Below are 26010 nucleotides of genomic sequence, written 5' to 3' on the forward strand. Positions count from 1 at the left end.
AGGGGACCTAGGACCTTCTGCATGCAACGCAGGGGCTCTGCCAATGACCTACGGCCCTGTAATTGTCCTGTTCCTTAAGAACAGAACAAGGGCCTTGCTGGATCATCTTGCCCAACGCCCAGCTTCCCACGGGGGGCAGATCAGACACCTCTGGAGACACACAAAGTGAGGCACAAGGCCACAAATGGCCCTTGCTGGGTATTCAGAGATAGACTGCTCCTGAGCATGGAGGGTTCTCTAGTATGAGGACTTATGACCGTTGCTAGACTCCTCCTCCGTCGGCTCCCCTACAAAGCGGTATAACCTGCTTCTAAAGCCTTCTAAGCGACTAGCTATCACCCGATCTCAATGCGGGATTTATAGGCGCTGAAATGCCATAAACTCATCATGCATGTGGGAAGAAAGAATGTTCTTCCTCTGTTCCAAACCGACGGCCCATCCGTTCCATCGGATGACCCCCCCCCCCCGTGCTCTCGTAGAACAGCCTCTTTTCGCGTTCCCACCCTCCCGCCATCTTGAAACTCTCCCAGCTGAACCGCAGCCTGGCCGTGACGAATTCCGCGGGTATGCCGTGGGCACCCACTACAAACGGACTTCTCCTGGCCCACGCGCGGGAATGCAGCTGTGCGTTCCGAGCGAGAGGAAGTGCGTTGGCTTTGCCCGCCTCCTCCTCACACATTCTGGCAGCCTGGCGCGGGTTCAAGCCAGCCCAGGGCTTTGAGGGGCCATCTGCTCCGATGCCAAGCAGCTGAGCTGGGGAGATTCTTTTGCTCCTTCTGGGCTTCGGCGTTCCTCCCTCCGTTGCAATATTTCTGCATCACGCTTTTGTGTAAAGCTGGTCTTGTGTAGCATGGATTGCCCCCTTTGCTAAGCAGGGCCTGCCCTGGTTTCCATTGGAAGGGGTGACTAGGAACATCGGAAGCTGCCATATACTGAGTCAGACCATTGGTCCATCTAGTTCAGTATTGTCTTCACAGACTGGCAGTGGCTTCTCCCAGGTTACAGGCAGGAATCTCTCTCAGCCGTATCTTGGAGATGCTGCCAGGGAGGGAACTTGGAACCTTCTGCTCTTCCCAGAGTGGCTCCATCCCCTGAGGAGAATATCTTCCAGTGCTCACACTTCTAGTCTCCCTTTCATATGCAACCAGAGCAGACCCTGCTTCGCTAAGGCGACAGGCCATGTTTGCTACCATAAGACCAGCTCTCCTCTCCATGTGAGTATGTACGATATTCCCCTTAAGGGATGGGGCCATAGCTTCATGCATGCAGGAGGTTCCAAGTCCCCTCCCTGGCAGCATCTCCAAGATCGGGCTGAGAGACAGACTCCTGCCTGCAACCTTGGAGAAGCAGCTGCCAGTCCGTGAAGACAACACTGAGCTAGATGGACCAAGGCTCTGACTCAGTATATGGCAGCTTCCGATGTTCCTATGTTTCAACCCTCTGGAAAAACTGGTTTCCAGCTGCAGTTGCAAAAAGGGGCCCCTCTTTTCTGGGGGGTGGGGGCAGATCTGGGCCCTGGATAATGCTAGTGATGACGCCCAAAGGTTCTTACAGAACCGTCTCCCTCACCGAGTCCGCCGCGGTGGGCCCCCAAACGGCAGGCCATCTGCATCTGCCCGCAAACGGTGGATTAAAATGAATCAGGAATAAATTGAGCGCTCAGCACAGAGATGAGCTGCAGCCTCTGCTGTGCTATCGCTAGATCGGAGCCCGCTGATGAAATCAGCAGCACTTTTTCTACTGCAAGACGCCGGCTGTTGCGGTGTCCTCTGGGACCATCTCCCCCCCTCCCTGTTTGCGTGAAGGTCATGGGTATTGGAAAGTTGCATTTCTGGGTAAACCCCCCCCCACTTCCTTCAGGTTGTCCGGGAGCCAATCCAAAGGCCATCCGACCCCGAATCCTGCTTCCCCCACAGATGGGGCCGTAGCGGAGTGGCTGAGAATCTTCCCTCCCCGGCAGCATCTCCAAGTAGGCCTGGGAGCGACTCCTGCCTGAAACCTTGGCCAGCTGGTCCGAGCCGGCAGAACTGAGCGGGATGGACCCAGGGTCTGACTCAGTGGAAGGCGGCTGCTCCTGTTGGAACCCTGCCCTCCCCAAACCCGGCACAATGCTCCGTCTGATGCAGAAAACCAGTTTTGGGGGTGCCTTGAGGCCGGTGGGGGGGGGAGTCCCCTTGCAAGGGTAAGCAAAGCCCTGCCTGTTGGCTTTGGCCCTGCCCCTGAGGTCAGCGCCTTCCCTTGCCTCCTGGAAGAGACCCCCCTGCCACGGTGCGGGGCTGCCGTCTCTCTGATTCATGCCCTTTGCTGCAGCCTGGAGTTGAGCCGTGGGGGGCTCCGCTGACCCTCCCCACAACCCCGCCTTCGGTTGCCAAAGCAGTGCACCCAGCAGCTGTGCAAAGAGGAGAAAGGTTCCTCTTTCTCGCCTAGGCCGAGAGAATCCGCCCCCCTCCACCTCTTCGCCCCCTCCCCGTTTTTATGACAAAGCACGGAGGGCTTGGGCAAGGATGGAGGGGTCTTCGCCTTCCCCAGGTGGGATGGGAACCAGCTGCCAGGCCTCGGCACAGCTGGGGGAAATCGAGCTTCAAAACAAAAACCGGAGGAGGGGAGAAAACAACGTGGAGATCCTGCCGTTGGAGTGACCAGATTCTTTCTCCCTTTCCTTTGGCTCACGTTCCTCCTCCGGCGTTTTGGAGCTCCTTTCCCTCCAGCTGTGGGACTTGGAGGGGCCTTGGATTTGCAAGCCGGTGTGGTTGGGGCTGTGACCACCAGGACCGAGTTGCACCTCGGTAATTTGGGACCCTGGACCTCAAGGCCTTTGGAGCCTCCCACCTCCCCTGCAAATTAAGCATCATCATGCTCGGCTGTGGACAGACTAAAGATAATCCCCCCCCCCGCCAGGCTGTGGAGGCCCTGGACTTTGGCCCGGAAGTCCAGGGGTAAGTACGCCTCTGGACCAGGGAGTCCACTTTGGCCTACCTGCTGTGAGAGGAGGCCCCCTCAACTTGCAAACCAAACCATCCTCAGTCATGGTGCTGGGATTATTATTTTTTGGGGGGGGCGGGTTTCCCAGGTTGCAAAGCCTTCTTCAAATGAGTTAAGTCCTGGTCCACATGCCTGCAGCTGCTTAACACAGACTCATACTTCTTCCCTGAACCAAGTCCCCATTTTCTACCTTGCTGCCCTGATGCCTTCAGCTTCTTCCTAACACACTTTTGGGATGCCAAATCTCTTTCTCTTTTTCTGGAAAGCTCTTGATTTCTCTGGTGCGGAATGCTGATAGTTTCCTCCACCCCACCCTGCTGTTTACAAGACAGGTTTTTCGGTTGGATTTTTCTTTTTGCTTGTAAGGTTGGTGAATTCACTTTCAAGTCTTTTCTGCAGGAGGAAGGGAGGAGCAAATGAGAGAGAGAGAGAGAGAGACAGACAATTCTGCCCCTACTTTATGCAGCCCCCCTGCTCTTCTTTAACACCCACCTCCCCCATCATTTGCAGGAAGACAAGAGCTGGTGGACGATCTCTGCGGTCATTCTTGCCCACCCCCTCAGCCACACCACCCTTGTGGGTTGGGTCCCAGGAGATCTCCTTCCTTCCTCCCTGCTCATCTTCCTGGCAGGCAGAATTGCTCGGCTCTAAGCTGGCGCTTCTGGGAAAGGCGCATCATCTGGACGTGGGGAGGAGTGGCCGGGCCTGGGACTTCTCCATCCCTCCCCAGCTGGTGCTGCACACCGCTGGTCTGTGTGGTGAGGCAGGGCTTGGCACAGCCCCACTGACGGCTCGCATGAACCAGTGCTTCATTTCAGGCTGTTCCTTGCCATTGCTGGAAGAGCGCCTTGGAGACATCCTGGAGAAGGCTTGGGTGTGTGTGTGTGTGTGTGTGAATCTTTTTTTTTGAGGGTGGGGAGCAACCTTGGTTCCCTGGGGGACGGAGCCCCTGTGAAAGCAGAAAGAAAGTGGTTGGCATTCTTGGTGTGAGTTTAACGGGAAGGAAAAGAACAAAGAGGTCTTTTCCAAGAGGAAGATCCTATACGCATGATGCAGGATTATGGCAGGAGAGCTGGCCTTGTGGTAGCAAGCATAAAGTGTCCCCTTTGCTATGCGGGGTCTACCTTGGTTTGCATTTGGATGGGGGACTACATATGAGCGCTCTCAGATCTTAGGAGATGGGCCGGTAGCTCAGGGCAAGAGCATCCGCTTTGCATTTAGGAGGTCCCCCGTTCAAGCTTTGGCACTGCAGCACCTCCAAGAGAAGGTCTGGGGAAGACTCCTGCAACTTTGGAGAGCCGCTGCCAGTCAGTGTAGACAACAGTGAGTTAGATGGACCAAGGGTCTGACTCAGTAGGAGGCAGCTTCCTCTGTCCCTATGTGTTGTGTCACGGCAAACAGATGGGAGGGCTGTTATGTTTTCCCAGGACCCCTTTAACTCAGAGGGCAAGCACCTTCTTGGGTGTGAAACTCTGTGCTGACTTCAGAGTCAAGGACCGCAGCACCCGGCCAGCAGAGAAGAGGCCCCGGCAGTTTGACATAGCCCTGAATGACAGTGTGGTGTAGTGGTTAGAGTGCTAGCATATGGCATGCTATTGCTGGTTCTGTTTGTTAAATATCTCAAATATGTCGTGAAAAGTGGGGCATGAAAAAAAAGAAAGAAAGAAAAAGAAAAGGCTTAAAATAATAGTACAGCTGACCCAGTAGCTGAGCTGAAACGGGTTCGGAATTTGAAAGACGCTGGTTCCCTGAGCCCAGTTGGTCCTACCTGCCACTTTCGTCACTTAAGGAGGTGTGAAATATGTGGCAGGGAACCGGAGCTCTGATCTTCGCCTCCCCTCCCCTGGAAAGGTGGTCGGGGAGAGGAGGGCTTCGGGTTTCTTTTTCACACCTCCTGGCTAATTGAATTTACACCCAGGGAACAGTAGCAGAAGCAAAGGTTTCTCCGGGACCCTTTCAATAGACTGGCTAGAAAATGTAACAGGAATTTGTATTAAGTTTCCTGGGGAGCAGGTGGCAAAGGCGGAAGGAAAGCGTGTTTGTGTGTGTGTGGGGAGAGGAGACGTCTGCAAGAAGTTGTGTTCCATCGGAAGGTCATCGCAGGGGATGGGGCCCCTGGCGAAATGGAAGAACCTCTGCGTGGCGTGCAGAAGGTCCCGGGTTCAGTCCCTGGCAGCATCTCCAGGTAGGCCTGGGAGAGACTCCTGCCTGCAACCTGGGAGAAGCCGCTGCCAGTCTGGGTAGACACTACTGAGCTAGATGGACCAAGGGTCTGACTCAGTTTATGGCAGCTGCCTATGTATGCTGAATCCTGGAGACCCCAGGCCAGTCCAAATACATGTTGGGAGAAGTCTCATGCGCAACTTTTTATCTTTCTCCAGGACCTCTGTTTTCTTGTTTCTTCCCCCGCCCCCTCTGTCAGCCTCCCCCATCTTCCAACATCCATGCTCTAACCAGCCCTCATTCTCGTTCTCTCTCTCTCTCCTTCCTGCAGTCCATATCATTTTGCCGGCCCGTCTCACGCCCACTCCATTAGGCCTGTTCCTGCTTATTTGCCGAGGGGCATTTTCGTATTAGTTGGAGAACCTTCTAATTTAATCAAAGCTGCAAAGACGCTGCCGGACTCCTTGTTTGCCTGGCATGCTGGCCCTGCTCCCTGATTAATTCACAGGGTGTCAGATGCACTGTTCTGCCTTGTTCGTCATCCTGGGCGTCACGGCCTGACTCCATCGTGCTGCCACACCACGTCAGGTGCGGCGAAGGCGCCCGGTGCCCGGCGCAAAAAGCTGGTGCAGCTTGCGTTGTGATACGACCCTGGGGGTGAAACCGGGGAGGTGGTTTGCAGAATCAAAAGCAGGGTATCTGGTTCCCCCCAGTTCTTGAATTAAGTGGGGAGAAGGTAGAAGGCTGTTGAGTAAAATCTGCAGGCTCCACCTCTTTATAGGAACACAGGAAGCTGCCATATACTGAGTCAGACCCTTGGTCCATCTCGCTCAGGATTGTCTACACAGACTGGCAGCGGCTTCTCCAAGGTTGCAGGTAGGAATCTCTCTCGGCCCTGTCTTGGAGATGCTGCCAGGGAGGGAACTTGGAACCTTCTGCTTTCCCCAGAGCGGCTCCATCCCTTAAGGGGAATCTCTTACAGTGCTCACATTTCTAGTCTCCCATTCAAATGCAAACCAGGGCAGACCCTGCTTAGCTAAGGGGACAATTCATACTTGCAGCCTCCAGACCTCTCAGTGTTATCATGGGCCCCCAGAACCCCCGAGGGGACTGACCCATTTCTGCCCCGCCCCCCCCACACCAATAATTCAAGCATTGGCTTCACTCTCACATCTGCCACAATCCCGAAGACTCCTTTTTAGCGTAAAATGTATTGTTTATCATTATATGGTTCATCCTGGCAACCCTATTAAAATTAGGGTTCATCCCAGGATGAATCTGAGATTCCTGCCTTGGCGTCGGCTCACACAATCACATGAACAGTAGTGACCCACTTTAGTTAGTTAATTTCTATACCGCCCTTCCAAAAATGGCTGAGGGCGGTTTACACAGAGAAATAATAAATGAATAAGATGGCTCCCTGTCCCCAAAAGGCTCACAATCTAAAAAGAAACAGAAGATAGACACCAGCAAGTGTCAGGGGAGGGATGCTATGCTGGGGGTGGAGAGGGCCAGTTACTCTCCCCCTGCTAAATAAAGAGAATCACCACTTTAAAAGGTGCCTTTTTGCTAAGTTAACAGGGGGCAAACCGACATTAAATATAGGTTCGAATGACTGTGTGAACCAGGCCACAAACCAACCACAGTTAGATGAAGTCAAGGGTCCCACGTGATGTCTGAACCCACCCTGAGTCTCTAGGTAAAAGTGCAGCTGCTTACAAGACTTCAGTTACATCGTCGTCATTGTCGTCGACATCAACATTTATTACAAATATTTATACACCACTTTCTAACAAAGCTCACCAAAGTGTTTACATGGAAAAAGAAAACAAGACAATTCTCTGTCCCCAAAGGGCTCACAGTCTTTGCAAGATAATCGGACTTGCTCACCAGCGGTCTCTCTCCTTCCCCCCCCCCCCCAATCTGTGTGCGGAATGAGTTTCGTTCTGGGTGGCAGGATCAAGGCAGTGTGCGCGCACCATGTGCATTCAGAGTGGGGCCTTCCTCATTCAGCCTGAGCGGGATCTGAAATTTCCTGAGTGGACAGCAAAAAATTGGTATGCACTCTCACGCCTTAGAGGGGACACAGCTGCTCACCCGATTGAAAACGGGGTGTAACAAGGCAGGGGCCAAGTGAACGGATCAGAAGCACCGTGTGCTCTCTCAGTTTCCATCTGCGTGCAAGCAAAGACAACTAGACAAGAGGAGCGAGGAGTGATTGCAAGGCAAGAGCTTTCTCTCTTGTTAAAATGCTGCTGGGTCGAACGAAGGGGGATGTCCTCCCCAGCTCCTCCCTCCCCCTACTCCACGATCACAGGAGAGGAGAGCTGGTCTGTGGTAGCAAGCATGGCTTGTCCCCTTAGCTAAGCAGGGTCCACCCTGGTTGCATTTGAATTGGAAACTAGAAGTGTGAGCCCTGGAAGAGATTCCCCTCAGGGGATGGAGCTGCTCTGGGAAGAGCAGAAGGTTCCAAGTTCCCTCCCTGGCAGCATCTCCAACAAGATTGGGCTGAGAGAGAGACTCCTGCCTGCAACCTGGGAGAACCCACTGCCAGTCTGGGTAGACAGTACCAAGCTAGATGGACCAATGGTCTGACTCAGTAGATGGCAGCTGCCTAGGTTCCTACTCCCTCCTTCTTCCACCTAGTTGCTCATCCATGATAGAAAATCGGGCATGCACACAGCTCCTGAAACTTCCCATCCCGTGAACAGCCCTAATGACTTTATGCCGCCTCCTTACTATTATTGATTATTTACAGCTTCAGCGTTTCATTGAACAGCTGATCGGATCAACCAACTCCAGTATTGCGGATTGCCTAAAATGGTACACCCAACGAGTGAGTCTGTGTGGATCTATCTATCGATCTATCGATCGATCTATCAGCACTCTGCACCCCCCTCTCTCTCTCTCTCCCTCCCACCCCCCCCCCCGCAAATGCCATCTTAGAAACAGTGGAGAACGTCTCTTCTGAGATAGTCAACAAGCAAAAGGGCTCCTTTAAAAAAGGTTTAAAGGAGCAAGAGATCTATGGTGGCCTCAGAAGGTGGTTCTAGGTAGAAGGCGCAGCAAGGGAAGAGACTGGGGTTAGGTCAGGCTGCCTAAGAGTTTGGGGGGCACCTCTGGGTGGGTTAGGTTAGAAGAGTGAAGGGCACAGGTGAGGGGAACTACAGCGACTGAGTTCTGATCTGGGTTTCACAAGGAGATCTCTGCTCTTTTATAAGCGCGAGATGGCGAGGTGAGGATTTCCAGGCAGGCGGAAGTCGGCTTTACTAGTCCAAATATGTAGAGAGTGTTCCCCCACAAAAGTTCTCAAAGCAGTTGACGTAGAGAGATGCTGTGCTGGGGTTGGATACGGCCTAGAGGAAGCTGCCGCGGGTCCCTCTGTCTCAAGGTTGTAAGCACGGACGGGTGGCAGCTCTCCAGGGTTTCAGGCAGGAGTCTTTCCCTGCCCTACCTGTGGCATTGCTGCCTGGGATTGAAGCTGGGACTTTCTGCGTGCAAAGCAGATGCTCTACCACTGGGCTACGGCCTGCCATCCCCCTCCCCGCTAAATATCAGAGAATCGCCTTTTACTCTGTGCTCCATTAGCTGGGGTCAAGCAGGGCTGCAGTGGCCATATTGCTCAGCCTTGTACCCATTTGAAGATGGGGCCAATCCTGCCAGCGGTAGCTGTGATTTCATGACTGGGTTTCATCCCAGGAGAAAAGGCCCCGGAAGGAAGGCGCTCCCTGTGGGAAGGGATTCCTCACCCCCAGACCCCTCCCGACGCTCTCTGGAAACGGGGGGTCTTCTTCCCTGATTCCTTTCTCTGCCTTCCTTTCTCTTTCTCCTTCTTTCTTTCTCTCTCCGGCATGGACAACTGGGAGGAGAAAGCGTGCCCGCCTTCGCCCCTCCCTCCCTCCGCCACGCCATCGAATTTCCAATTTTCAGCTAATATCAAGGTCGTGACAGTGAGCACAGAGGGCCTGGTAGGACATAATGGCAGAAGAATTGTAAATGTTGCTTTTAGTGAATGCAAAATGAGGTTGGGCCAAGGGAAGGGAAATTTTCCATTCGCTGCCGGTCCCCTGAATAAGCGAATACATTTTCTCCCTCAGTGTGTCGCATTAGATTTCCAGAGGTACTGGGCGCCAGGTAGATGTCATTAGTAACAGTTTTGCGTGGTAATGAATGCTTTTATTTCTCTTCCGCACAGCTCATGAATATATCAAGGCGCGGTGGGTTTGCATCTAGGTTGGCGGCAGGGGCTTAATTTGGCATTGTCTCCATGACCCCTTGGAGACCCCCAGCTGGAGTCAACTCCAAAGGAATCTCTGGAAACGGGCACTTTAATTGATGCGCCAGAAAAACACCCCTAACTAGGAAGGAGGCCCTAGAGACTTTGAGACCCCTAGAGAAGGGGACTCTATAGGACTTACTTTGGAGTAAATGTGCATCGGAACATAGGAAGGTTGGAAGCGGCCATCCTTGGTCCATCCAGCTCAGTACTGACTACTCTGTCTGGCAGCAGCTTCTCCCAGGTTTCAGGCCGGAGTGTTTCCCAGCCTTTCCTGGAGATGCTGCCAGGGATAGAACCGGGAGCCTTCTGCATGCCAGGCAGATATTCTAGCACTCAGCAATGGTCCTTCCCCATATAAAATTATAGGAAGCTGCTGCATACTGAGTCAGACCCTTGGGCCTTCTCAGGTGGGATCTACAGGCTGCCATTTTCCCCCAAGGACTGTATGGAAAAATGAGTCTATATGCTTAACGAAATGCATTGCCAATGCATCTAAGATGCTTCTTTAGGCTTTTGACTCAGGGGTTCTCCAGCTTGGGTCCCCAGAGGTCGTTGGACTACAACTCCCATCATCCCCAATGACAATGGATGAAGGGGATGATGGGAGTGATAGTCCGACGGCAAGGGTTCCCACAAAGGTCTGACTCCTCTCTGCTTGCAAAGGCAGGGAGAGGTATTCCTGGTCAGGCTGGGAGCGCAGCGTTGGCTGAAACCTCTTAAAAACCAGAGTTGCCGGCGTCCTCGCTATGCCACTGTGAGTACGGGATTGGCCCGTAGAAGGTCTGAGATTCGCTCCCCAGCCTGGAAAGGGCTTCAGCCAGACACTGTTGCCAACCAAGGTTGCTCCAAGGACCTGATTCGGCTGGAGGACCACAGCCTGCAAGCATTCCCGCCTCTGCTCACGCCTCTCGGTTTTTGGAGAGGTTCCAGCCGGTGCTGTACGCCCAGCCTGACCTGGAATACCTCTCCCTGGCTCTGCAAGCAGGGAGAAGCCATCATTCTTTCTTTGGGGTTAACACAGCTGTAAGCTGTAATCAATAACCAGTATTTAGCCTCTATCTTTTAAAGCGTCACCTTAAAGTCCGACTCACCTTCTCTTTGGGTTAAAACGGTCTGTCTTTGAGCAGTGAACTCGGGTCCACCTTCCAGACCTGCGCCCTCCCCCCTTGGGCCCCCAGTGCGAATCGTGCCCTTAGCCCAACAGAGCTGGCTCTTGCCCAAAGCTGATTGGCTGCAAGCGGTACTGAGCACCGTCCCCAAGGGCCTGGTCTCCATTCAGGCCAGGGAAAACTCCATGGGAGTGCTTTGCTTGGTGCTTTAACTGGGGTCCTGCGAGACATTTCCCTAGAACGAATTCCATAATTCCCAACTCTCCGATAAGGACCGGAAGAGTCGGTCAGGCTGATTTTAATCCTAAATTCCTGCTTGGTTGTTTCCCCCCCCCCCTGCATGGGGCTCCTACAATATCCCCCCCCCGCCCTTTTATTTTTCATTAGGGAGAGGGAAAGCAATCTAGGTGTCTCTTGAATTCATTTGCGTTCCCTACCCCACTTGTTTGTGTCGGTAACTTATTCCATATGCCTGCTTTACCTTTTTGCAAGCATTTCTTTCTTTCTCTCGGTTTTGCTGGGGTGCCGTTTAATTAGTTACGGCCGACGGCACGGGTCAGTGAGTGCGGTCTGGGCTGCGGCCGAATTGTGTTTGCAAAGTTTGGCCCCAAGGCTGTGAGGTCGGAGCCGGGGGATAGTGGGAGTAGCAGAGTTCATGGGGGCGCCCTTGAAGATGTCCGTGTCACGGAGGAAATGGCCTGCCACAGAGAGCAAGTACCATGGACAGAGAGCCTCCCTGCAAAAGTTTCCAGTAGGGCAATTCCTGGATTCGGCAAGGAGATGCCGGAAGACACAATCGAGGGACTACCAAAAATTCGCCCTGAGCACAATTCAGTGCTGGGTGACTCCTCAGCCGAATAATCTGCAGAAGACTGTGAGAAGCCAAAGGAGTTTCATGGAGGTGCCCAGCGGTTTGAACGAGCTTGTATCTCTCTCAGACATTGTCTAAAGTGAAATTTTGTAGTGCATTTGAAACGTGATCCTCACGGGAACAATTGGAGAACTGCAGTCCCAATTTCTCAGGGGAGTTGGGGCCCACCAGATGATAACTCTGTTGATGATGCTGTTGTTTATGAGATGCTGTTTAAGATGCTGAAGTCTGAAATCATGCAGGAGGTGGAAAGAGAGAAGTTCTGCATTCTCACAGAGTGGCAGGAAATTCAGGCAAGACTCCTGTGACGACTCTGAATATTTATATACTGCTTTCCCACCAAAGTTCTCAAAGTGGTTCACAAACAAACAAACAAAAAACAATAAGGAAACAAATAAGCCAATACATAAGATAGATCCAGAGGGTTGGACTTCCTCATTATTGAAAAAACAAAATATTCTCTTGGCCCAAAGCAGAGAGACAATTCAGCTTGGGAATATTTGTGTTTTGTCTGTCTCAGTTCTGGAAGGGGGGAAATGGTTGTGTGTGTGTAAATAAACGTATTGTTGATTAACATAATGGGCAAGAAGTTTTGGCTTCTACCTTCTTCAGCTGCGCTGAAGTTGTAGGAAAGATACAGTCACTTTTTGATTAACTGCAGCCTTTGGAGAAAATAATTTGTATGGAATGATGTTTGCCATTTTAAAAATAGTTTTTCTCTCTATACATCTATCTCTATGTCTATGATAGACCATCTGTTTTGCATGCAGAAAGCACCAGGTTCAATCCCTGGCAGCATTTCCAGGAAGGTCCAAGAAAGACCCCCTGCCTGAAACCTTGGTGAAGCTGCTGCCAGTTAGTGTAGACAATCTTTAGATAGATGGACCAAGGCTCTGACTCTGTAGAAGGCAGCTTCCTATATTCCTAGCTATATTCATATGTGCTCATTCCAAAGTTCTCGCTGGAAAGGTCTGGGTGAAATTTGGGCGAGATTTCTGCGGATGCAACTGTTGAAACCTTTGTCCGTGGGGACGTGGGACTCTTTGGAGATTTAAACTGATCAATTAATTCATTGATTTCCTGTGGCTCACTAGCACTTCCGAACCCCAGCACAGGGTCCGGCTGGATCGGGGGCAGCCTCTTTCTTGGGCCCAAGAACAAGCAGACGGTAACGGTGAAATTCACTCACGGGACTGAACCGCCCCGGAATTCACGCTGGGGCCACAGCTTTCTGGAAAGGCTCTGGGTGGTGAAACTGGTTTGGGGGCTGAAACTTCCATCAACAGGATGGACAGGCCTGTCCAGAACGGGACCTCATGTGGGTGCCAGCTGACCAGCGAAAACACCCTCACCCAGCTTACTCCTCCGCCTTTTAAACAGCAGCTCCCTCTGCAAAAACTAGCAGCCTGCAAGTTCTTTAGGGAATGGAGGATAGCATTATCAGCCTGCTGGTATCTGCTGATCACGCGTCCCTTGAGGCACCCAAGAGCTGGGGTGTGCAGAAAAGTTGGAAACCCTAAAGGCACAGTGTTATCCAGGCTGGGGCCCTTTCAGCCAGCCTTCAGAATCACGCAGAAGCCGCAAGGTTTCCTCAGAACTGAAAACCATGTTTCTATTCCAATGTCCTAAAAATGGCCGTTCAAGATGGCCGCCCCATTGCGCTCTCTCTCTCTCTCTCTCTCTCTCTCTTTTCTCCGTTTCCTCCCAACAGATAATGTAATTTCTTTTTTTTACAAAAAGTTTCTTCGCCTTTCTGATCCTTGTGTAGTAATCTCCCCGATTAGCCTTGTTACTCCAGCTTTATATGAAAAAGGAGGGCATAATGGAAAAATAATTAAAAAATAAAAGACTAGGGAACAAAAAAAAAATCATTTGAAGGCACGGGAAGGGGAGGGATGAAGAGAGAGAATCTGCGAAGCTGGTAGATAACCAACAGATGTGATTTTTGCAGATAAGCGTAGTAATTTAGATTAGATAATTCTGGAGGCATTACCAAGCGCCTCGCAGCCTTTTTCTATCGGTCTGATATATTTTCTTTTTTCAATTTTATCTTGCAAGTTGAGAAGAGGTTGGTGGGGTGGAGGGAAAGCAGGGAGGAGAAACGAGAGGCAGAAAGAGAGAAAGAGAAAAAGCACAAGCTTTGGGGTAGTTTTCTTTCTGACATATGTGTGTGTGTGTGTTTTTGTCCAGCAAGTGGAATTATTCAGGAGCCCCAAACATACACATACAAGCCAGGATTGTGTTTGTGTTTTTCTTTCCTTTTTTTCCTTTTTCTTGCTTTTAGTATTTTTTTTAAGTAGCGTACGCGGACGCGTGCGCACACGCACACACGCACACACACAAAGAAAACCAAAATATTTGAAAATGTATTTCATGGTAATTATGTCATATTTCATGGGCTGATGGCAGTACTGAAAGAAAGTCTGAATGCCTTAATTTGTATAGAAATTGTAATCATTTGTTCATTTCAAGGTGAAAATTGCATTTTTTAATTTAAATTGTATCCTGCGTGATAGTCTATTATCTAGTAAAATTGTCTCCTTGTCTGAGCGTCGTCTATGCACCCAGCAGTAGCTTGTTGAAAATCCAGTTATATTCATAAAAGCTTTGTGGACGTCTCGGGAAATCGGGCGGGTTTTTCTTGTGGTCTTCGGTTGCGTCCCCCTCCTCCTCCTCCTCCTCCATTTTTCTTTCTTTCTTTCTTTCTAGTCCTCTCCCCCTTCCTCTCCTCTCCCCGGCCTTCCCTCCCTCCTCTTGGTTATTTCCTCGCTGAAATAAACCCATATCTACTAATACAAGTAATTAGTTGGGATGCATTTTGAAGACAATTGGGAACCGAATCAGGGGATGTGCCGTACAGAAAGTCCTTTTCCGTAACATCTTGTTCTGGAAGGCAAAGCCAATGGAAATTGGTTGCACTGAAAGCCGAGGAATGCTAACGGGCAGGGATTGTACCATTGAGAAACCCTGCAGGATCAGACCAAAGGCCCATCTCACCAACCATCTTGTGTCCCCCAGAAGCCAAAAAGATGCCCCTGGGAAACCCACCAGCAGACAACCATCTGCTTGCATTGCTGTTTCCCAGAACTTCAGAGGTACACTGCTCTTGTACCAGGCAGTTCTATTCCTTTTGTGGAGAATGAAAAAGAAGCAGAGGAACAGACCGTTGGCCCATCTAGCCCAGAATTTCTTTAAAAAATAAAAAAAAAGGAAGCTGTGATTTTAGTGCGATGGCATTTCACAGGGGGCATTATTTTTTGCGCGGGGGTACTTACGCCCCTGTTTTAGCTTAAGCTCATGCCATAATGCTCTGCTATAGATTCCTATAATGCAAAAAAAAAAAAAAAGCCTTTATTTTATGCAGGCCCACAGCCGACGATAATAGACTCTGCCATGCCGATACGGAGATAAATTGATCACGCCATGCTTTAATGTGAAAGTATTCCAGCCTTATATTTGATGGCCCAGTTGCTTCCTGTAAGTATCCAAAAAGGGAGGGGTGTGTGTGGAAAAGAATCCTCCCCGCCCCCAGGCTTCAATGCAGGCAGGGTTACCTCTTGGAGATGTCCAGAAGAGGACCCACCCCAAAGCTGAGAAGACACCAAGTAGACATTGCAGTGAAGCTTGAGCAAAGAGTAGGTCTGCCGGCTGGCCAAAACGATTCCTGGAGATTGGTCCCTTGATATATTTCCATACACACACACACACTGCCAAGCCCTTAAAATCTCCAGGATGACTTATGTCGGGACTCCAGACCAACCCCAGAAGGTTGGCCATGCTGTATGATAGTCCTTGATTATGCAGAGATGATTATTATGCAGTTAAGAGAAAACTTACAAAGTTATATGCGGGTGAAAGAAGGTTGCGGAAGCTTAACAAGTTTGTGGAAAATTGGATTATGTTTATTGAATGTTGGCAGAATAAGGCACCTTCCTCACAAGATATTCGATACTTGTTTCCTACATTGTGATAGTTAATAATACTAACTTCTTTTTTTAATTGGGAAATGTTGTTAGGAAGTTAGATAAAGTTGTACGTGGACATGAGTTTTTATAAATTCTCTCTCTCTCTCACTCTCACACACACACACACCTCTACCTACCTGCATCTGGTAAGTGATGCATGAAAGCATTTAGTCAAGTTGGAATTAACATAATTTGCTCCTTTAGGAAAGGTTGTGCCATTGACTCCTGGCAACCACAGAGCCCTGTGGTTTTCTTGACAGAGTACAGGAGGGGTTTACCATTGCCTTCTCCTGCACAGTATGAGAGGATACATTTCAGCACCTTCCTAGATGGCTGCTGCCCATTATAGGAGTTCCCCATATTCTGGAAAACACACCAGCAGGGATTCGAACCAACAGCCTCCTGCTCTCTGGGCAGGTTGCCTAGCAGGAAACCTGAAGAACCATCACGTTTGGATGGGAACATTTTCGACTGAGAGGTTCTTAACATCAGAACTGATTGCCTTTAAGGGGAGGAGAGCTGGTCTTGTGGCAGCAAGCATGAATTCTCCTCTTTGCTAAGTGGGGTCCACCATGGTTTGCATTTGAAGGGGGGACCACATGCGAGCGCTGTAATACCCTCGAGGATGGGTCCGCTCTGGGAAGAGCCTCTGCTTGCTTGCCTGCAGGAGGTTCCAGGGAGAAGGTCTTTTCAGTGGCTGCACCCCAGATATGGAACAGCCTCCCCAGTGAGGTCCCCTTGGCTCCGTCACGTCGTTCTTTTAGATGCCAGGTAAAGACCTTCTTGTTCAGCCAGGCCTTTTAAATTCTGGTTTTCAGATTTGATCTTATTTTTAACTAATTTTAAAATGAATTTTTAAGCTGGTTTATATTGTATTTTGTATTTTCTTTTCTTTGTCTGGTATGATTTAATGTGTTGTGTATTTGTATTTATTCAATTTCTATGTGTTATGTGTTTTTATTGTATGTTTTAATCCTCTGTTGTGTGCCCAGAGAACAATTTGTTATGGGGTGGCTAACAAATAAAGTTTATTTTTTATTATCATTTCTTGTTTACACAGTCAGACAGGTGTTATTGAGTGGTTTGTTTTATCCAGACATCGAGTCCTTCCCAAAGACCTGAGATGGCTGAATTTATTATCAGTGTTGTTGCTGTTATTATTATAGATATCATCGCAGAATATAGGCTGTTCCCAGTAAAGCTGCTTTTTGTAATTGGCTGATGGTGATTTCTGTGGCCCCTAAGGTGTTGAGGTGCTCTTCAAGGTCTTTTGGAACTGCACCCAGGGCGCCAATGACCACTGGGATTATTTGGGTCTTTTTCTGCCACAGCCTTTCAATTTCAATTGGTAGATCTTTGTATTTGGTGATTTTTTCTCTTTCTTTTTCTTCGATTCTGCTATCCCCTGGTATTGCTATGTCGATTATTTTGACTTGTTTTTCTTTCCTCTCGACTACAGTTATCGTCAACGAAACCGGCGTCTGCATTTCGGCCTGTGTCTGCAGCTGAACGTTTGCACAGCTTTGGAGGAAGTCAATTCGCTCCTTTAACCCAACAAGAAACTTCTCTGTGGTGAAAGCCAACTGTATTTTGGATGGGAATGTTTTGGACTGAAAGGTGGGTGACAGTTTTCAATGTCAGAATCCAAATTGCAAAATGTGTTGAATTTGGGGGAGGGGGGGGGTTGGTTTGACATCTGGTTCCACTTGTGTGCCTGAGGGTCCTTTCTGCCTCGGTATGTCCTGTGTCCCAGTCTCCTAAACATGCCACCCCCAAGGTCTGTCTCCCAGGCCTGCCTCCTCCAAATTCTGAGCATCCTATCTGCCTGTGTTTCTCTGGTGGACTCGATTCCCAGCGGTCCTGCCCAGTTTCTTGCTGCGGTTGGAATATTTTGACTGGAGCTACGTGAATTCTGTACATGAAATGCTCTCGTGGTGACTGCAATGTGGGCTTGTAATTTTCCCCAGAGTAAGATAAGTGGATTACATTCATATAAGCTCATATACGAACTTAAGAACAGCCCTGCTGGATCAGGCCCAAGGCCTGTCTAGTCCAGCATCCTGTTTCCCACAGTGGCCCACCAGATGCCTCTGGGAAGCCAACGAGCAGGAGGTGAGGGCATGCCCTCTCTCCTACTGATATTCCCCTGCAACTGGTATTTAGCAGAGGTGGCCCATAGTCACCAGACTGGTAGCCCTTGATAGGCCTGTCCTCCATGACTTTGTCTAAGCCCCCTTTAAAAGCCTTCCAAGCTAGTGGGAGAGCGTTCCATAGGTTAATTATGTGCTGTGTGGGAAAGTACTTCCTTTTGTCAGTCCTGAATTTCCCGACCTTCCATTTCATGGAAACAGAAATTCAACCTTCAGTATTCCTACATTTTTTTGCTTTATTTCAGTGACTGAAATGCATTCATTCATATATGAAGGTATAAAGGTGCCTTATGTTGAGTCAGACCCTTGGGCCATCTAGCTCAATGCCGCCTACTCTGGCTGGCAGCAGCGTGACAGCGTTTCAGACAAAGCAGTGCTCTGCTATCAAGCTACAGGTATCTTGTGCAGACAACATGTATCTTGTGCAGAAAACACCTTGGGGTTGTCTTTTAACGAAAGGTGGTATATAAATGCAACAATAAATAAACATTCCTCACCATTATTTTTTTAAAATGGACTTTCGTTGTGTTTTATTTTTTCCACTAGTTTCTGCCCCACAAGGTTTGTGCTGAAGGGTTGCTTATTTTCTAGATAAATAAATACATATATAAAATATTCTGAGGTGTTGTTGTTTTTTAAAAAATACACAAGCCGACAAATCAGTGGAGAATGCCTAATGCACCTATCCCGCTTTTGAAAGAAGACTCAGCAACATGGAAATGCAAAATAAATGTGGAGGGAGACGATTTTGGAAGGACCCTCCCTCTACCCCGTGGACCCCCAGAGAGTCTTCCTGCTTTTTGAAAACACATCCTGTACACCCACTCTAGGGCTGTTCACACGATCAGAAACTGGGTAGGATGCTGTTTTGGGAGCTGTGCGCGACCCCGATTTTTGACCGTGTGCAAGTGAGAAACCAGGGAGGAGGCAGAGAGCGTGATTGTCTGCTAAGTTGCAGGGGGTCAGGATGGTTTTTCTGCTTTCCCTTTTTGGAAGCTGGGGACGGAATCTCGGCAAGGGGGCGCACATCTGTCCTACCCACCTGGGGCTTAGCAGACAATCAGAAGGGAAGACTGCCCTTTTTACCCAGGCATTTGGCCAGGGAGCTGACTCCTGCTATTTTTAATTCCTTGGCTGCATTTGCTTTGTTGTCATGTTGTGCCGATTGAATTTTATTTCCCCACCTCTTACTTTGAGCCACCTAATGGCGCGGCGGGGAAATGACTAGCAAGCCAGAGGTTGCCAGTTTGAATCCCTGCTGGTATGTTCCCCAGACTATGGGAAACACCTCTATCGGGCAGCAGCGATACGGGAAGATGCTGAAAGGCGGCATCATCGCATACACAGCGTAGGAGGCGGTAATGGTCAACCCCTTCTGTATTCCACCAAAGACAACCACAGGGCTCTGTGGGCTCCAGGAGTCGACATTGATTGACTCTATGGCACACTTTACCTCTTACCTTGCACATGACTGGAATTTGGGAGTGTTTTCACACAACGCCAGAAATCCAATCATGTCCTACCCAATGTCCACACATAACCCTTCTGCGTTTTCACGCTCTTCTAGATGGCCTACCCACAATCTCTTCCTTGCATCTTGTATGGGGGGGGGGGATTTTTTTAAAAAAAACGACGACTTCGAAAGTAGCATTTAATTCTCATCTTTTAATGTATAACAGTTACGCCTGAGTTACAGAGAGAGAGACATCTACAGGCAGCAGGTAGTTAAAGCAAATACCAGGTTCTTTTTCTCTACTCTACGTACTCCATATAGCTGAATAAATTATGGGGTGATTATATATATATACATACACACACACACACACACTCGCGCACGCACACCCACACACCCACACCCTGGAGTGTGCACTCGCTCCTTGCCACGCATACAGATGTATACTCACGCACGTGTACATATGGAGCAAAATTAGCTATGACTCGAACACGGAAGCAACATATCTGCAAGTACTAGGAATAAGGTATGTGCTACAGATAATATCTCTCCAGATCTGGGTATATGGAGGTGTTAGGGATGACGCGTTAGAAACATTAAATACACAACATTTTCTGAGCAGGAGGATTCTTCCGGGGGTGGGTGGGGGGAACCGTGGTGGGCAGATGCGGCGGAGAGAAGAATACACAACTCTGGGGACGGGGGAGAGACACGGAGGAGGGGATGAGAGTCTGTTCCTGGTTTCTTCCCAAGAAAAATGAAACTAGTGAATTGCTGCAGCCCAGCTTCATAGGTAGGGATGCAGCCACTCATGGGTGCCTAAATGAGCATTATCCATACTCATTCCTGTGGGCGTTCTGGATCCAAGCATGGCTTTTTAAAAATGTGCACATCGTGAATTGGGACTCTGCTATGACCTTTCTAGCCAGGTGGAGGGAAGCCACTCTCTCTTGGCCTCAGTCATCCCACCTGTAACATGGGGGCAATGGTGCTCACTTACCTTACGGGGGGGTGGGGGAAGGAGGGTGTTGCAAGGACTACAACCAGATAATGCCCGAGCAGCCCTTTGAACCCTCGAACGTGCTCCACAAACCGACTGGCGGCACCGAAACTCGCTATGGGAATGAATGGCACAGTCTGGGCCGGGAAGCTTTTGAACGTGTGCCGGGCGGGGGACGGGGACAGGGAATTCAGGCTGAAGCATCGTAAGAACTTGGTCAGTTCTCCACTGGAATGGTCAATCGACATGGAATGCATCGCTGTGGTTGGGTTGTTGGTTTAGCACAGCCTTTTTCTTTTTAAGAAGGATCACCCAAACCCAAAACCGTTCGCACTGGAGGGCTGTGGTACTGTGATGGCACTGAGAAAAAGAGTTCACATGCATCAGCATGGCCAGTCGGATTTGTCCGGCAATGTGGCACGTGGGTCAATCAAGCTGTAAGTTATAAGTTCATTCGGTCATTGACCAGCAAATGTGGGTCAATCAATGTGAAGCCAAGGGCAGTGAAGGCAAGGTGGGAGGGAAAGCGAAGGCCAGTGAGGGCGAGGAGGGAGACGAAGGAGGGAAATGATCAGTAGCGAAACTGCATTCTGTTTGGCGGGTGTTAAAAAGTGGCCCCCTTCTGTTCCTACACTACACATGCGTAAATTGAGATCATTTTGGTTCAGTCTTACGGGGCCAAAAATGTCAGATAAATGTTACATTTTATTTTGAATTTCCTTCCTCGGACTGTGTATATTCTGGCGAGGGCCAAGGCTGGACCGGATGTAAGGAACTGTGAGGCTCGTGCTGCACATGCAAAAGGAAAACTCAGCTTGTGTTTCCCAGGGAGTAGCTCCCTTGCCAAGTCGCTCAGCAAGCACTTTGCAGACAAGAGGAGTTTCAAAGACTGTTTGCCCCACAGCAAGGCAGGAGCGGGCAGGGAGGGGGGGGGTGCACCCTGTCCGCTCTGTCCGGATCGAGCCCTCTGCTTGACCTTGGGCTCTACTGAGAGAGGTCTTTGCTGGCAGCCTACCCTCCACCTTTGTTCGGAATCTGCCCCAGAGTTCCTGGCATCGTACCCTTCAGAAGGGAAAACAACAGAAGTCAATTCCCCCAACTCTCTTTGGATTGCTTCGACCCACTAATTTAATATTCTTTAAAAGAAAAGAAAGAAAACCAACAAAAAACCAGAAGCACTCTCCTCCTCTTCCCCCAAGCAAGCATGTCCCAATCCCCAAAGCTGCTGGTGGAATGTATTTTTAAAAAGATACAATATGCAAAAGAATAAAAATAAAAATAAAAATCTAACCTTTAGCTCCCTTCCAAGTGTATATGTGTGTGTGTGTGTGTGTGTGTGTGTGTATATACACACACACATACACACATATACATAAAACTAGCACAGCACGCTCTGTGTGGAGAGAGAGAGAGAGAGAGAATGCCAACTTTCTAGGAACAGACCCCACGTGACGGAGGTTCCCAATTAATTCCCATAAGTGTGATTTCTGACTATCAAGACCTCAGCTACCTGCCTTAGCACTGGGAACCTTTCCCCCTCCTCCTTATTCCTCCCAGCTCTTTATGAACAGCAGTGGCTTAGATGTTTGTGCATTCTAAGGGCAAAGGGAAGTGGCCAGCCTCACTGAGGACTAGCATCGTACCATCGCATCTATAAGATTCTCAGTGTTGATAGAATCATAGAGAGTGTCCGCGTTGGAAAGGAGCCTGGCAGTCTTCTGGTTGAAACCAACCTGCAGTATCTCTCTTGCTAAGACATCATCTTAAAAACAAACCTCTTCTGGGGCCATCGGGCCCTCCTCGTCTGAAGTTCCCCAGCCCCTAACCCTCTCTCAGAAATCCTTGATCCTGCACAGAACAGGGCCTGGGATGTCTCACCATCTGTTTTAGTCTATATACAAATATGAGGAGACAAGGAAACTGGGAACGGGGCACAAGGGTGGGAAATCGGGAGCCATTTCCGTCCTGTCCCTAAGAGAGCGGGCTTGTTCACACAACCGTAAACTGGGTAGATCCAAGAGCTTGTGCACACTCCCAGTTTTCAGGAGCGTGTGAGTAAAAGAGCAGGTAGGAAGGCAGGGAATGTGACCATTTGCAAAGTGTCTGCTGGTTAGAATGGCTGGTCCTCTCCCCTTGCTCTGGATCTGAGTAGGGACAGAATCTGTCCTATCCTTGGCCATCATGCTCCCTGCAGGAGATTGCATGTTTTACTCGCAAACGAATGAAAACTGAGAGCACGCAGAGCTCCCAAAGCCAGGGAGGATGCTTGCCCCTTGTCCAGACTGCTGCCTATGAATTGCTCCAGTCTGAGGAGCAAGTACCTGTTCTGAGGGAGGCAATTAATCCCAGGTTAAAGTATTGTTTCAGATGACCATAGGAACAAGAAATTATTGTAGGAAGGGTGGGAGAGATTTTGGAGAGGTCTGGGGACAGAGCCCAATGCAAAATCTGTCTACTGGAAACTGCCTTTCACCCTATCTAGTAATTTCTCAAGGGGAAGATGATCGGCAGACAGTTGGAGGTACAGCTGAAATGAATCTGAGGAGGGGAAAAAAATACCTCTGAACTTGAAATTGGTTGAGAATCTAATTTTCCCCTCTCTCGCGTTCCGTTTGCCCTCATCTTTCCATTATTCCTCAGATCCCTGACTTGAATTTTTGCCTACAAAATGTTTCACTGGTGATCTCGTAATCTGTGAATACAAGAAATGATTCCTCTTTATTAAACAGGCCCAGCCGTGGATGCTTCTGGGTGTGTGGTTTTAATCACAGGAGGGAGCACTGGTCATTTTAGTGGGGCATCCCAGAAAGATTCCTTAGAATCAGACCTCTGGTCCATTTAGACAAGGTCTTCCTCTAGGGCCCTGGGGGTCAGCCCTAGAGCACCTGCTGTGCTGGCAGCGCTTGGCCAGTAACTGGGTTGTCCAGCCCCTGATGCTAACGGAGTGTGGTTTGTGGTTGGTCTCTCGTGGAATAAGGATAGGTTGCCTCCCACACAACAAGGGGCACACCCACCTTCCTGGCCACAGATTCTCCGGCAAAAGGATTCCTCCCTACCAGCGCCAACCCCAAACCATACTGATATTCCCCGCCATTGGGCAGTGGCTGTGTTTTCTAGAGGAACAGATTCAATACACCTGAGATTTCAGTAGGCCACCCAAGTTTGAGTTAAGGAACCCACCATGAGCCAACCTCTTTTGATGGGCCTCTTCCACATGACTGCAAAAGGTGAAACTTTGGGGGGGAAACCCACCATTGCTGCCCATCTTGGTTGACCATATTGCTACCAGGTGGTCTTATTGCTGTTTGGATGGCTTCTGTTTTTCTGCACCCAATCCCAGTGGAATAAGCAGTCAGTCTCCGGAAGGAAACTGCATGGCATTCAGCACTCCTAACTTGCAGCACTCTCAAAACTCCATCCCATGATCTTGCAGTTAGAGTGGTCCCTGAAAACACACACATCAAATCTCTCCCCACATCTGGTGACCTGGTCCTTGGCGTCTGGTATGGATCAATAGGAAAACTGGTGGCCCCCTCGCTCGCTCGGTCTTGGGTGTCCTCCGTATTTGGTCACGACCTCTCCGATTTGGTCCCCCGATCAACACTTACGAATCAACAGGATTCCTCCTTCACAGCTGATCATGTACAAGAACAAAATGGAGGAGGCGGAGGGGGGCATGAAAGAAAGGAAAAATCTAACTATCTATCTATATAATTACAAAGTAAACAGATTCCACAGCGACTAAGCCGAATGAGACATCAATGGAAGGCCCATAAGCACTGGCTGCACACACAACTGGCCGAGAGAGCAAAAACACCGAAACACTCATTGGACCAAACTCGTCGTCTCTGGCCGCGGAAGGCATCAAAGTCACCGTGAGCAGATTGTTTTGTAACAGGTGTGCGCAGTAAGGATTTGAACGGTGGAGAGTTCTCCTCTTTCCCATCCCCTTGGCCCTTCGAGGTCGGACGCAAGATGGCACGGATCCAGCGTTCTTCTGGGTTCTGGAAGGAGCAGGGTGTGGCTAGTGGTGGATCCTTGGAAGGACGGTGGCTGAGGTGGGATTCTTCTTCTCTTTAGTGGCAGGTGTAGAAGCACCGAGATGGGTGAATGCCATCAGTAAGCTTGGCCCGTTTCGACCGGTAAGAGGCCCAGCACGGCCGAATGCTCTCCTAGCTTCATTCGACGCTGTGTGGACAGGCTTACGTTCTTGGCCAAATAGTCAACAGCAGCTGAGCGGGGTGGGGGTGGGGTGGACAGAAAAACAGGACGTGATTGTGTGAGCACATCCCCCAAATACGGCATTGCGCAGTTGTGCCAAGGCGCACAAGGTACTACATGGACATTATTTTAAGAACGACCAGATGGGGGAACATCAGGTCCCCGCGAGTCGCCAAATAGACCCAAATCCGTGCAGATGTGCAAGGCACCGCTGGAAGGGGAGATTTCCAAGGGACAGGGAAGGGGTCTTGGGGCTCCGAGCAGGAATTGCCCCCTTTGCTAAGCAGGGCCCACCTTGGCTTGCATTGGGATGGGCGGCTGCACGTGAGCCCTGGAAGATATTTCCCTCAGGGGATCTAGTTCAGTGTCGGAGCGTCTGCTTTGCCTGCTGGCTTGGTATAAGGCAACTTCCTACGTTCCTACGACTCTCACGGAGAGAAAACCCGGCTCTCGTGTGGGCTCAGACTCCAAGTGATCAGGAGGGCGGCGGAACGATCCTGCTTTGCAAAACGGATCCTGGTCTCCCAATGGAGGGAGGGGCAAGGAGGCTGAAGCCACACCCCTTGCGCACGGCAGAGGCGAGTATTCAGCCTCCTCTCGGACTTCAGGTGCCCCACCACCTGGCAGTTCCAGTGTGCTGCTCGGCATCCCTTCGCTGCCCTGAGGGCCAGAAGCCTGATTTCAAAACGAAAGCAGACATTCCCAGGAGGCGGAATGATCCGCCCACAAAGCTTACATGCCCGGAGAAGGGGAGCTCTTCACGCCGTGGAGGACCCAAGGGGGAGAGCCTGCGGCTTGGTGGTAGAGGCCCCGCTTGGAATGCAGAGCGCCGCGGTTTCAATCCCTGGCCGCCTGGGGAAGACCCAGTTGGGAAGGCCAAGGAGCTGCTGCCAGTGCAGTCCAGACCCTCCTAAGCGAGCCGGAGCAAGCGCCGGACTCAGCAGGTGGTGGCTTCAGAGGCCCGCCAACCTCTCCCCACCCACTCGCCCCCATCCCGCCTAGCAGGCAGAAGTCCTCCTTTGCCCCGGCACCCAGGAGCTGGATGGTGACACACCCGATTAGCTGAGCTCCAGTGAAATCCTTTGCCTCCCCCCCCCACCCCTTGCCCACTTCCCTCAAATTAGATTAATAAGTGGCTGGCAAGAGAGGCACCATCAGTGCCAGGGAGTAAACAAATTTGTGCCGTCAGCGTCCTGTCAGATGGCTGCCCCAAAGGGGGGTCCCTTCTAGGCAAAAATTCTGATTAGACTTGTCACATCCATTAGGAATCCTTTCACGCTTCTGCGTTCCATCACCGGCATCATTAGCATGGCCTCGGCCTCTGGGAACGGCCAGGACCGCACTTGGCTGCCTCCTTCTCCCCCTCTGTCAGCTGGGACAGAAGCGGAGGAGCTACCCCTTTCCAGCACTTGACTGTGGCTCTGGCTCCCAACCCAAAGACAGGAGAGATGGAAGGCGGCGAGGGGGTGGCCGGATCCTGCCTTTCCCTCAAGTCTAGTGGGAGAAGCATGAACACGCCAGAAGAACCCTGCTGGACCAGGACCACGTCCCCCAGTATCCTGTTTCCAAGGGAGGACAGCTAAGAGACCCCCAGTGGGAAGCTCAGGACCAAAGCCATGTAGGCAATTTATCTTTTGAGATAGACTGCCCCAGCAGATGGAGGCTCTGTTAAAAATGCCTGTTAAACAACAACAGCAGCAACACAGGCAGCCCAACCGTACCCAGCCCTGGCACCGAAAATAGGTCTGCCTGGGCTCCAAATTAAGCCGCGCTGAGCTGCCAATTTGGTCCATAACGTGCAATCAGGTAGGCCTTTT

At 50.3% G+C, this 26010-nt stretch overlaps 1 protein-coding gene across 13 annotated transcripts in view; it reads right to left on the reverse strand.

Moving 5' to 3' along the window:
- Positions 1-19164: 19164 nt before the first annotated feature.
- The window catches only part of PAX7 (paired box 7), a 128176-nt gene continuing 121330 nt past the window's right edge, over positions 19165-26010 (reverse strand). For all 13 annotated transcript variants that reach the window (XM_053281485.1, XM_053281489.1, XM_053281480.1 and 10 more), the window contains one exon: positions 19165-24204. In XM_053281485.1, the coding sequence (XP_053137460.1) occupies positions 24089-24204 (116 nt within the window). In that variant the 3' untranslated portion in view covers positions 19165-24088. The remainder of the gene's footprint in view (positions 24205-26010) is intronic.

This window comes from Hemicordylus capensis, chromosome 16 (assembly GCF_027244095.1).
Source record: "Hemicordylus capensis ecotype Gifberg chromosome 16, rHemCap1.1.pri, whole genome shotgun sequence".
Lineage (NCBI taxonomy): Eukaryota > Metazoa > Chordata > Lepidosauria > Squamata > Cordylidae > Hemicordylus > Hemicordylus capensis.